Raw genomic sequence first — 13,813 nt, 5'->3', positions numbered from 1 at the left:
GTTCCACAAATCTGTTGTCGGTGTGATACATGACTTGATCAATTGTGAATTTATCAGAGAGGGTAAGCTTTGATTAATCCAGCATTTCTGCTTAAAAATTTTCAAAATAATCTCCAAAGTTGTGTGCATCAGATGGTGCATAATCAATAAGTAATAATAGGATGGTAGGACAGTTTTGAAATTTGCAGGTTAAACTTCATGTAAGACACGAGCAGAATTAGGTCATTGTAGTCTGCTCTGCCATTTCATTAAGGCTGATTTATTATTCCTCCCAATCCCTTTATCTTATATGGTAAAAATCTGAGGGAAAGCAGACAGTTTACTTGTAAATCAGTGAAATCAGATAAAATGAGTTGGGTGGCCATTTTTTTCCTATATGAGTTGGTAAGGACTTATCCAATGACTGGAAGGAAAGATAATCAAGATGGTCCTTGGCCTTTCTTCAACTGGTGCTTCCTGTGGTGAAATGAATGGACGATCTTCAATTAGAAAGTCTTTTTGAGCAGAGGGTGGTGGTGTTTGGAATATTCATGTGCTGGTGAATTTCTGTGGAATGCCTGGCACATTAGAGACCGGTTTATGTCTGATCTTGTTTCACCCTTCCGTCATGACAGGTGTGAACCACATCAGCATGGCAGAAATGTCTGCTCAAGATTTACAGCTCCGTGCTAACCAGGTGACAGATGAGGTGAGTACTAGCTGTGGGATTTCATTTGGAAGTTGATGATTAATTGTGAAGGGAAAAACATAAATGTATTTATCTTTTTCCTGAATTGTTTCCACTTTTTGAGGACCTAAGGCAGGAAAAGATTGTGGAACTCTCTAATATAAATCTTAATCCTAGAATACCAGAGCAAACTGAGTGACGGCTGATTATTTTATCTCCACCACAACAGACCTTGCCTCAAACATATACTTTCCACCAGAATTCATTGGATAAAAAAGCCAATACTCTGTCTTGGCCTTTGAAGCAATGGTTTCATTTGGTTTTATTTATTTTCAGGAGTTGGACATATCTGTCAATCAATTCTGGCCTTGCCCATTTCTGACTGCCCTTTAAAAAGTGGTGGTGAGCCATCGTCCTGATGGTGCCCCTCAGTGGAGTGTCTGATTTGGACCTATAGTGATGAAGGACCAGTATAATATCATACTTGGAAGAATCCCAGGTGGAAATCTGCTTAAGTCCTGTCGGCCTGGGCTGTAGTGTATTCTGTAGTTGATACACTTTGCAGCCACTGTGTACCTCTGGTGGGAATGAATATTTAGGGTGATACATGCATTTCTGTAGCTGCTTTTCCTGAATGGTGGCTTGAGCGTCTTTGAGTGTTATTGGGATTACACTCATCTGGGCAAGAGGGAAGGTGTTTTATTGTACTCATGACTTGTACTTCATAAGTGGCATAATGTTTTAAGATGTTGTGGCATGAGTTACTCACTACAGGATACCCAGCCTCACCTGTGGTAAATTACCTTTGATGTTGACGGTAGAGGACTTGACCAATGCTAAGGATCAGTAGTTGGACACACTCTAGTGATGGTCACTGTCTGGCATTATGGTACAGACATTCCTTCCTCCAGCCCATGTTGTCTAGGTCTTGGTCTATGGCCTGCCTTGTTTGCTCTGGAGTTTCAAGTGGGATTTGAAAAACCTGATTACCAAGTTTTCAGTTCCAGGTTGGCAGCAGTAATTATGGGTAGGGGTAGGGGGAGTGGGAGGAAGGTGTTGGTTTTTGCATGGTTCATGTCTACTTCTGCTTCTGTTCACAGTCACTGGAGAGTACCCGGAGGATGCTACAGTTGGCAGAGGAGGTACAGTAAACACATCTAGCTGATTATTACGAGCAATCTTCAGACTTGACTGCAGTGCTGAAACAGACACTTGATTCAAGTTCATTTGAACAGGCAGCTCTGCAATGAAGGCTGGATTATTGAGGTTTCCTCCAGCGACCATAGGAATACTGGAGGGGCAGGTTGTGAAATGATTGACTAGTGAGATGAAATGCAACTTTGTCAGCTTAATGGAGATACCTTGGTAGGTCACCAGAGCTAAATAAATTTCATCCTGGACACAACCTGTAAATCCTTGGACCTGCAGTGGTACTCCTATTCCAAACTGTGTCTGACCCTTCCATGGGAGGCTCTCGGAATTCCCCAATATTGGGAGGTATTCTCTATCACATTGGAATTAACAAGAGGAATGGTTCATCGGGTCTGACTATTTGGTGGGACATGATGGATCTAATTGTAGCTATATTCCTGTCGATCCCTTATCACGTGTCTAACTAAAAATGTTCACTCTCTGCTTGTACGGCCCTTTGAGGCTGACTAGTTCAAAGAAGATATTTTCCTGACAGAAAACATTTTCCTCCTTGTCTGAAGTGGGAAAAACCTTTTATACAACAGCAGTAAGGGGCCTTTAGAAATAAGGTTCTGGTGTTCCTGTGCCCGGAACATTGTTTGTGAGTTTGGTGGCTTCCTCTATGGAAGAATATATTTGCACTAGAGTAAGTGTGGTAAAGATGGCTGGGATAGGGGTTTGTCCTTGTAGGAGATTAAGCAAACTGGGCCTGGGAGTAGGCCATTAGATTCTATGCCTGCTGTGTCACTGGATACACAGGATCACTTTCATAGTCACTGGGTGGTGTGTTCTGGGCCCTGAGCAATTTACCGCAGTGAGACACAATCCGCTGTTCGGACAATTTAAATGCTGGCCCAGATAGTCGGGAAAGGCAGGGTGTCGAGACTTGGACAAGGTTGATTTACTCTGGAAAAGTCAAAAATTGTTTTATCGGAAGTGAAATCTAGGCCCAAAGCGATTCACTGCAGAGGATTCCCGGTTCTAATGCGAGGTACAATCCACTGTTCAGGCAATTTAAATGCCAAGCCAGGGTCTTGTCTCTCCGTGACTTTAAGGCTGTGAGGCTGCCTCCAGCTGCTATGCTTCATGTCTATGAACTTTACGGCGATTTGACCTGCTGATACAATGAACTGAATACCGGGGATTTGGATCGAAGGACTCAATTTGGTTCAGAATGCTATTGTTTTTGCTTGCTTCTGTTTTTTGTATGATTTGTCTTTTTTTTCTCTCTCTGCGCATTGAGGGTTGGTCTTTATTTTGTTCTTAATTGAGTTTTTTTGTGTTTCTTGTTTTGTGACTACTTGTAAACAAACAAATCTTAAGGTTGTATAATTTATACATTCAGTCTGTGCCAAGCCTTTTAAACTGCCTACCCCTATCAACCTGCACCAGGACCATAGCCCTCCATACCCCTCCCTTCAAAGTATCTATCCAAACGTCACATACACCACTTAACCCAGCAGCTCATTCCACACTCTCACAACCCTTTGAGTGAAGAAGTTTCCCCTCATGTTCTTCTTAAATTTCTCAGCTTTCACCCTTAACCCATGACCTTTGGTTGTAGTCCATCCAACCACAGTAGAAAAAGCCTGCTTTCATTTACCCTATCTATACCTCTATCAAATCTCCTTTCAATCTTTTATGTTCCAAAAATAAAGTCTTAACTTATTCAATATTTCCTTATACCTTTGGTCCTCCAGACCTGACAACATATTTGTAAATTTTCTCTGTACTCTTTTTCAACTTTAATTACATCTTTCCTGTAGGTGGGTGACCAAAACTTCACACAAAACTCCAAATCAGGCCTCACCAATGCCCTTATACAACTTCAACATAACATCCCATCTCCTGTACTCAATACTTTGATTTATGAAGGCCAATGTGCCAAAGGTTTTCTTTACAATCCTACCCATCTGTGCCACCACTTTCAATGAATTATGGATCACTATTCTCAGATCCCTTTGTTCTACCACACTCCTCAGTGCCCTGCCGTTCACTGTGTAAGATCTACTTTGTTTGTCCGACTGAGGTGCAACACCTCGCACTTCTCTGCATTAAATTCCATCTGCCATTTTGCAGCCCATTATCCCAGCTGATCCAGATTCCATTGCGAGCCATGATAGTATTCCTCACTGTGCACTACTCGCCCAATCTTGGTGTCATCCTCAAATTTTCAGATCCATTTAACAACATTATCATCCAGATCATTGATACAGATGACAAACAAGGACTGACTCAACACCGATCCCTGTGGCATTCCACTAGTCATAAACCTCCAGAGAGGCAATCATCCACTACCACTCTTTGGCTTCTTCCTCAAAACCAATATCTAATCCAATTTCTTACCTCGTCCTGAATGTTGAGCAACTGAACCTTCTTGACCAGCCTCCCATGTGGGTCCTTGTCAAATGCCTTACTAAAGTCCATGTAGACAACATCTATTACCTGTCTTCATCCACTTTCCTGGTAACTTCCTCAAAAGCTCTATGTTTGGTTAGACACGACCTACCCTGCACAAAGTAATGTTGAATATCTTTAATCAGTCCATCCCTATCCAAATACTCATATATCCCGTCCCTTACAATACCTTCCAATAACTTCCACCACTGATGTCAGACTCACTGGCCTATAATTTCCTGGTTTATTTTTAGAGCCTTTCTTAAACAGCGGAATAACACTGGCTGTCCTCCAATCCTCTGATACCTCTCCTGTCACTAAGGATGATTTAAGTATCTCTGCTAGGGCCCTTGCAATTTCCAATAGGGACCAAGGGAACACATTGTTTGACCCTGGGGATTTATCCATCCTGATTTGCCTCAGGACAGCAAACACCTCCTCCTCTGTAATCTATAGAGTCCATGAAGTGGATGCCACTTTGCCTCACTTCTTTGACCAATGATACTCTGTGTTTATTTCTTGAGTAAATACAGATACAAAAAATTCATCTAAGATCTCCCCCATCAAGGAAAGGAAGATTGAGGTCTGCTAGGATAGGACCAACAAATTGAACTTGTTTTCTCAACAGGTTGAGCATGGGAACTTCTGCTCTCCCCTTCCCCACTTGCCCACACCACACACCCTCCCTGCCCCCTGAAGCCTTCTCCATCCACCCCTCCCTCCCCCAGTGAGGTCTTGTGTTCCAAACCCCCAACTTTGGAATATCCTACCGCCATGGGGATGACCATCCACCCCCACCTGACTGTGACTGCAGGTCAAGTTAAGAGACAGCTGGAGAGACTACATCAAGACAAGGCACTGAAGGCTTGTGCAAGCCAGCTGTCTGATATTTTGCAGCACCTTTACAATCTGAGTCAGGAAAAGGTACTGGTGCTGTGGAAGACTTCTTGCTTGGTTCCTGTATCCAAGAAGGTGACTCCATCTGAACTTAATGACTACAGACCAATTGCCCTCACATCTCATGTGATGAAGGTGCTGGAGAGGATGGTCCTGACTCACTTTGGACCACAGGTGAGATCTTTATTGGACCCTCTACAGTTTGCCTACCAACCTCATGTAGAAGTGGATGATGCCATCATCTACCTGTTGCAGGAGCTCACTCCCACCTGAATGATGCTGGTGGCATTGTGAGAATCTCATTTTTTAATTTCTCTAGTGCCTTCAATACAATCCAGCCACACCTTCTGAGCTAGAAGCTGCAAAGGATGGGTGTAGACAAAACCACTTTCTCCTGGATTACTGACTACCTGACAGACAGATCCCAGTTTGTATGGCTAAGTAGTTCTCTGTCTGAGGTGGTGGTGAGTGGCACTGGAGCACCACAAGGGACTGTCCTGCCTGTGTTTCTGTTCACACTATACATCTCACACTATCGGTACAACTCTTGAGTCTTGTCACGCATAAGTTCTCCAATGACTCTGCAGTGTTTGGGTGTATCAGAGATGGGCAGGAGTTGGAGTACAGAGGACTGGTGGATGTTTGTGGAGTGGTGAGGGAGGAATCACCTGCTCCAGAATGTGGCCAAAACCAGGGAGATGGTGATTGATTTTAGGGGGAAGAGGACTGTGACAAGACCTGTTTACATTCTGGGAGAAAAAGTTGTGGTGGTAGAGGAGTACAAACACTTGACAACAGACTTGACTGGAAAACCCACATCAAGACTGTTTATGAGAAGGGGATGAGCAGATTCTATTTTCTAAGGAAACTGAGATCCTTCAATGTGTGCAGCAGGATGTTGGAAATCTTTTACCAGTCTGTTATAGTGAGTGTAGTCTTCTTTGCAGCTTTATGTTGGGGGAGCAGCATTGGTACTGGTGATGCAAAAAGACTAAATAAACTCATCAAAACAGCTGGATCTGTCCTTGGCTACAACCCAGACTCTTTTGAGTTGGTGGTCAAGAGGAGATCACTAAACAAACTGCTATCCATCCGATTATGGACAATCTGGCACATCGTCTCCATGACTTACTGAGTAAGCAGTGGAGCACCCTTTTGAACAGGCTCATTCAGTTCCAAAGATCATTACTGAAAATCTTCCCTACCAAATGCAATAAGCACGTACAACAGTTCATCTCTGTGCGATAGGAGGACACACATCATAGTACAGTAGTCTCTGTTTTATTATTTCTTGTATTATAGCACATTGGTAAATTGTGTATATTATTATTCTGTATTTTATTATTAGTTAATTATTTAGTATTATTATTGCGAAGTGTATTTTAAATGTTGCTGCTGTAATGAAATAATTTCCAACTCAGGATCAGTAATTATTATTCTGGGTCCACACATGAATACCATTCTGGTATTCAATAAGGAATCCTTTTGCTCTTAGCTTATCTGTAGAATCTCTTAGGATTCCCCTTCACCTTGTCTGCGAAGGCAACCTCATGCCTTCTTTTAGCCCTCTTGATTTATTTCTTAAGTGTTCTCTTGCATTTCTTATACTCCACAAGCACCTCATTTGTTTCTACTTGCCTATACCTACTATGCACTTTTTTTTTCTTAACCAGGGTCTCAATATCTCCTGAAAACTACTTGTTATCTTTACCTTTTACACTAACAGACACATTCAAGCTTTGTACTCTCAAAATTTCACTTTTGAAGGCCTCCCACTTTACCAAGTACACCTTTGCCAGAAAACAGCCTGTCCTAATTCACACTTGCCATATCCTTTCTGATAGCATCAAAATTACCCTTTCTCCAATTTAGAATCTCAAACCACAGCTGTGACTTCTATGTACTAATTAAGAAAACTTTCCTGATATATTTGACAAACTCTGTCCCATCTAGTCCTTTTACAGTTTGGGAGTCCCGGTCAATATGTGGAAAGTTAAAATTCCTTGCATTATAAAACCTTATGTTTCTTGCAACAGTTTGCAATTTCTCTATAAATTTTTTCCTCTAAATCCCACAGACTGTTTGTGGTCTGTAATATAACCCCATTAATGTGGTCATACCTTTCTTATGAAAGTTCCACCCATATGCCTCACTGGACGAGTTTTCCAGTCAGGCCTGACTGAGTACTGTCGTGACATTTTCCCCGATCCCTGACTAGTGACCTTCCCTCCTCCTTTAATCCCTCCAGCTCCATCACATCTAAAACAATGGAACTCCAGTATATTAAGCTGCCAGGCCTACCTCTTCTACAACCAAGTTTCACTAAAGGCTACAATATCATAATTCCAGGTGTTGATCTATGCCCTGAGCTTATCTGCCTTTCCTACAATACTTGTTGCATTGAAATATACGCAGCTCAGGGCATTAGTTGCACCATGCTCAAGCTTTTGGTTCCAACTTTGTCTGAAGTCTTACAACATCTGTCTCCACTAACTGTTCTGGCTCTCTGGTTCCCATCCCCCTGCAACTCTAAACTGTCCCATGCAGCAAAAGCAAACCTTCCGACTAGGATATTAGTCGTCTTCTTGTTCTGGGCAAACCGTCTCTTCTCTATAGATCCCACCTTCCCTGGAAGAGAGCCCAATGATCCAAAAATCTTACACTTCCCCTACACTAAATCCTTAGCCACATCTTAAACTGTATAACCTTTATAGTTCTAGCCCCATTAGCATGTGGCATGGGTGGTAATCCTGAGATCACAACCATGGAGGTCCTCCCCTTTAACTTGGCACCTAACTCTCTGAACTCATTTTACAGTACCTCCTTGTCACTCTAACTACCTATGTCATTGGTACCAAATGGTCCACAACCTCTGGCTGTTCACCCTCTCACTTAAGAATGCTCAGGACTCGATCTGAGATGTCCTGGACCCTGGCACCATATCATCTGGTAATCTCTTCACTCACAGAACCTCCATTCTGTTCCCCTAACTAATGAATCCCCTATCACTGCAGCTCACCTATTCTTTCCCTTCCCTTCTGAGTATCAGAGTCAGGCTCAGTGCCAGGCTGTGACTTTCCTCTGCTAGGTCATTCTCCAACAGTATCCTCCATTAACCCTCTGATTCCCCTAATCCAAAAATTTTCCATGTGATAAGACTGAATCAAACAGTCAAAGAATTTTAAGAATTTGCTTCTCTTCTCCATTTTGAACATTAGAAAGATTAGAAAATCTGCAGATGCTGGAAATCCAAGCAACACACACTAAATGCTGGAGGAACTCATTAGGCCAGGCAGCATCTATGGAAATGAATAAACGGTTGACATTTCGGGCCGAGACCCTTCATCAGGACTGGAGAGAAAAAGATGAGAGCAAGAAGGTGGGAGGGGAGGAATAAGTACAAGGTAGTAGGTGATATGTGAAACTTGGGGGGGGGGGGGAGAGGGAGGAGTGAAGGAACTGGTAAGTTGATCGGTGAAAGAGATAAAGGGGTGGAGAAGGAGGAATCTAATTGGAGAGGATAGAAGGCCATGGAAGAGAAAAGAAGGAAAGAAGTCCAGAGGGTGGTAATGGGCAGGTATGTTGATAAGGTAAGAGAGAGAAATGGGAATGGGGGAATGGTAAAGGAAGAGGGCAATTACTGGAAGTCTGAGAAATGGATGTTCGCGCCATCAGGTTGGAGGCTACCCAGATGTGATATTTAGTTGGAAGTTCTGTCTGGGTGGCCTCCAACCTGTTGGCATGAACATCCTTTTCTGGTATTTACTGCCCCATTTACCATTCCCATTTCCTTCTCTCATCTATCTCCATACCTGCCCATCACCTCCCTCTGGTGCTCCTCCTCCTTTCTTCAATGGTCTTCTGTCCTCTTCTATCAGCCTCCCCCTTCTCCAGCCCTTTATCTTTCACCAATCAACTTCCCCCCCTCCCAGTTTCATCTATCACCTACCATCTTGTACTACTTCTTCCCCCCACCTTCTTGCTCTAACTTATCTATTTTTCCCAGCCCTGATAAAGGGTCTCAGCCTGAAATGTCGACTGTTTACTCTTTTCCATGGATGCTGCCTGGGCTGTGTTTCTCCAGCGTTTGTTTGCTGCTCGAAAAGCAGAAACTGACTTCTGATCCTTGACATTCCCCTCAACCCCCAACCTTGACCTAGTGAAATATCATCCCTGTATCAGCTTCAGCCTCTGTCAGAATTCCCTATGTCATCAGCTTGCATTAAACTGTACATAGACTCCTGCTTACTTTACCTTCATAGGAATCAACCTGATAATCCTTTGCAGTCCCTTGATCTATATCCTTCCTTTGGTTGTCAATTATTCCTGTACTGAGTATTCCACATGTTGTACCAGTGCCTGTATATAACTAGCACAGTGTCTATTGGATGGAAATTCTTTGATAAGTGCCAACAAAGTGCCTTCTTAAATTCTTGCTGACCTGCATGTTATCTTTTATGTGATTCTTGTTTAAAGGCACCTCTGCAGACCTCTATCTGCCATGTACTTGGTCATTCTAATATTATTGATTTCCCTTCTTCAGGACCTTACATAGAATGGTACAGCATAGGAACAAGCCTTTTGGCTCATAATGTTGTGCTGAACCGAGTGACCAACTGAACTAAACCCCTCTGCCTGCACAATGTCCATATCCTTTCATTTTCCTCACATTCATGTCCCTATCCAAATGTCACTTAAAAGTCTCTAATCTATCTGCCTCTATCACCACCCATCATTCTGTGTAAAACAAAAACCTTGCCGCTCAAATTACATTGTCTGGTTTTAGACATTTCAACCCTGGGAAAAAGATACTATCTATCTATGCCTCTCAATCTTATAAACAGCGAACAGATCTCCTCTCAGCCTCCACTGCTCTAGAAAAAAAACAATCATTTGTCTAACCTCTTGTTATAGCACATGCTCTCTAATCCAGGAAGCATTCTGTTAAACCTCTTCTGCACCCTCACCAAAGCCTTGACGTCCTCCCTATAATGGGGCAACTAGAAATGTGTGCAATACCCCAGATACGGCCTAACTAGTTTATAAAGCTGCAAAATTCCTGTCTTTTGAACCCAGTGCCTTGCTAATAAAGACAAGCATGTCATATGCCTTCTCAACCACCCTGTCAACATGTGTAACTACTTTCAGGGAGCTATGAACTTGGACACCAAGATCCCTCTGATCATCAACAATGTTAAGGGTCTTGCCCTTAACAGTGTACTGTCTCTTTACATTTGACCTACCAATGTGCCACATTTCACATTTGGCCAGGTTAAACTCCATCTATCATTTCTGCACCCATATCTACAACTGAGCAACATCCCATTGGTATTCTTTGCCGGTTTTCTCACTATCCAATGACCCCTGTACTATGGTGCTCTGGTCAGTTTGCTGATCTTTTCTGCAGTTACTCCCCTTTCCCTTCTTACTGACGAATTCTGCAGGGCTGCAACAACTTTCAGAACATGGTGTCAGGGTAACTTTCTCTTCCCTTTTTTATCTCAGTGATTGAATCCTGGAGTCCAATTCATTAACTCTGGGTTCCTTGAGCTGCAGACACTTGCAACGGATGTTGACTTCAGATCCCAATAGTTGTCAGCACACTCATACTGTGACTCCTACACACCAGCTAAGTTGCCATCGCAAAATTAATTTAAATAATTACTTAATTATTTAGATGTAAAGTCCCTAACCTGCAGAATTCACAATCTCTTCATACTGCACAGTGTGCCAAAACTCGATTTCCTCAGTGTACGTTTTCCTTTTCAATATTGTTTGGAATGTTCCTGTTGAAACTGCTTCCACAATCCAATTATAAGATAATCAAATTATAACAGTTTTCTCCAATAATAAGATTGCCTCTTTCTGATGATTCTGTTGATTATCTTTGATTTGTAGATTGCCAGTCCCCGGTCAAGAAATTTATCCTTTATCAGAATCTGGTGGATTCCAAAACCACAGGCCATTAATATTGCATATTTTAGTGATAATCCAACAAGAAATTGCTAAGTATCAGAGCAGATTGGATGTGGAACTCTCTACTACAAGGGTGTTTGAAGTACATCACTAGATATATATATATATCTGACAGAACAAAATGTTGATGGGATAAACAAAGGCATTAATATTTATTTTGGGTTAAGTGGCCTCCTTCTGTGCAGGTGAGAATTAATGTTTCAATTGATGGTTTAAAGTGTGTTTAATAAAACTCCAGTGTATCAAACACTAATTTTCCATGTATCAACCACTGCATGTCTTCTTCACTTCCCAGAAGTAAACACGAGTACTTATGGAACAAAACTCTTTGAGATTTCAGACTTAACATATAAATAAATTGTGCTCTAATTCGTACATGGTCAGCACAGACCCCACTCTGTGAGAATGGATCTTTCTATAACTCTGATATTGGGAAAGCACACAGCTTTGTGTCGGTGTGTTTCCCTGCCCTGAGATTGACTCATCCTTTCTTTGCAGAGCAGGGATGCTGGTGGTAAGACCCTAATCATGCTGGATGAACAGGGAGGTGAGTACACTACTCCCCTTACTAACCATTGGTGTGACCCCAGGAGGGAGTGGGTCCCTGTGGAGATGGGAAAATGGTAACAGCAGCCTTATTGGTGAGGTCACAGCCACTGGGCGGCATGGCTAATGTTGGTAGATTGGGGATATGTGCTTGTATTCTAACCCTTTGGGACTGGGCAGTGGGAAAGAGAGGAAGTTCCCACTGGGCAAAATGCCCACATACTGCACAGAGAAAGCCTAATCTTGCTGAGTTGTTGCCACTGTAGAGAATAGATCCTAATATGCATGGGCAATTCCTGATAAATGAGGGGCAGGTGGCATTAAGTGGGTGGGTGGGTGGGGGGGGGTCTTTCCTATTGGGCTTCACATGCCAGTACTCTGAAGACTCATACAGGTACAGACAAGTGGGCAGGAGCTGGGCAGCCATACAGTGCCTGACCTGGGGCTTTGTGCTGTGCTTTGTTTAGAACAACTGAAGCGTATTGATGAGGGGCTGGATCAGATCAACCAGGACATGAGAGAAGCAGAGAAAAACCTGACTGAGCTCAGCAAGTGTTGTGGCCTGTGTGTGTGTCCCTGCAGCAGGTAGGTGTGCTGTACACATCTAGAAAATGGCTGTAGCCACCCCCATCTCACTATATACTTACTCTGTACTCAGGATATTACTACAAGCCACTGACTGCCATCATGTAGAAAGCCCTGCAGCCATTTGCACAGCAAGCTCTCACTAACAGCTGACTACAGAACTACTTTTTAAAAACAGCCAACTTTAAAGTTGGCTAAAGTTTCTGGTCCATAATTGCACATCACAGCTGATAAAGAGAAAAAACAAGATGGTTTTCAGCAGGGGAGTTGGTGGGGTAGGGATGGGTAGAACCTAGTGATTACGTTGGTGAGACCAGCTGAGTTAACGGTTGAAGCTGTTCTCTCTCTACACCTCCGTTCTGTATTGGTATGGTCTGATGACTCTCCCTCCTTGAACAGAGGCCCAAGCAGCACCCCTCAACCAACATTCACTTAATATGCATCATTTGAATTCCCCATTCCACTCCAACATTGACCTGAGGTCTGTGGCCTCCTGCAGTGTACATTGAGGCCCAACCCAGATTGAAAAGCACCTCATCTTATATCTGCTAATGCAGCCTGATATTGAATTATCCAGCTTCAGGTAACTGGCCATTTCTGAGCATCCCCATTCTGCAGCTTGACCTGTTGGGCATATCCCACAGTATCACTTTCAACAACACATTAGGCAGGTAAGGAACCTTGATGTGCTTGAAACCACACCTGTTATCATAGATAATCTCCATCACTTCCCCACCTCTTCAACTGAGAACTAACTTGTTTTTCCTCTTCCATCAGACCTGAAATATAAACTGTTCCTCTTTCCCCAGATGCTGCCTGACCTGCTGAGTGTTTCCAGCATTTTCTAATTTTATTTCAGATTTCCAGCACTGCAGTTGTTTGATTTTCTATTTCTAATAATTTTGGGAGGTGATTATTGGCCAGCACACCAGGGATAACCTTTGACTTTTGATTGGGGTCTTGTTCATCCACCCAGTAGGACAGTCCTTTGAGCCCTAGGTTTAACTTTATGACCCTGTGGCAGTGCATCAGTTGCTTTGTGCTGCACAAGCCATGCAGCTTAATCTCCAGAATGTGATAGAGTTCTGATTCAGAGGTTGAAGATACCACTGAGGCTCAGCCGACAGTATGCACCTTACTACTGTGCTCACAGAAAGCTGCCACCATCTGTCCACACAAGGCACTGGTTGATGCCGTTCCAACAACATTCCAGCATTAAAATCATTGGAATAATCCAGAAGGGCATCAAGCAGTTCAGTACACTGCTGTTGGAAAAGTGCAAAGAGGTGCTGACAGGCTGTCCTTGGGTAAAGAACAGGGTCCATTTTGCAGACATCCATAGGTTGATTTTGTCCAAAAGTCAGTACTCAAAAAAAAAAATCTGCAATATGATAACCATGTCTCCACAGTATTGAATGGGATTAAAAGCAGCTAACGCTGACAAAAGAAAGAACAATTACTAAAACTAGTGAGAGAGACAAATCTTGTTCTGCCATTCATAGAAATAAATGTATGTTCATTTATCAAACTTTTGAATTTAATGTTATGGAGCTT

General features: G+C 42.8%; 1 protein-coding gene across 1 annotated transcript in view; it reads left to right on the top strand.

The window, feature by feature from the left end:
• The window catches only part of LOC140725274 (synaptosomal-associated protein 23-like), a 52,462-nt gene that overhangs the window by 22,004 nt on the left and 16,645 nt on the right, over positions 1 to 13,813 (top strand). The window contains exons 2-5 of the mRNA XM_073040537.1: positions 615 to 688; positions 1,768 to 1,809; positions 11,627 to 11,675; positions 12,142 to 12,259. Coding sequence (XP_072896638.1) covers positions 615 to 688; positions 1,768 to 1,809; positions 11,627 to 11,675; positions 12,142 to 12,259 — 283 coding nt within the window. The remainder of the gene's footprint in view (positions 1 to 614; positions 689 to 1,767; positions 1,810 to 11,626; positions 11,676 to 12,141; positions 12,260 to 13,813) is intronic.

Source organism: Hemitrygon akajei, chromosome 3 (genome assembly GCF_048418815.1).
Source record: "Hemitrygon akajei chromosome 3, sHemAka1.3, whole genome shotgun sequence".
Classification (NCBI taxonomy): Eukaryota; Metazoa; Chordata; class Chondrichthyes; order Myliobatiformes; family Dasyatidae; genus Hemitrygon; species Hemitrygon akajei.
The sequence above is the reverse complement of the archived record's forward strand: the minus strand, read 5'-3'. Positions and strand labels throughout refer to the sequence as shown.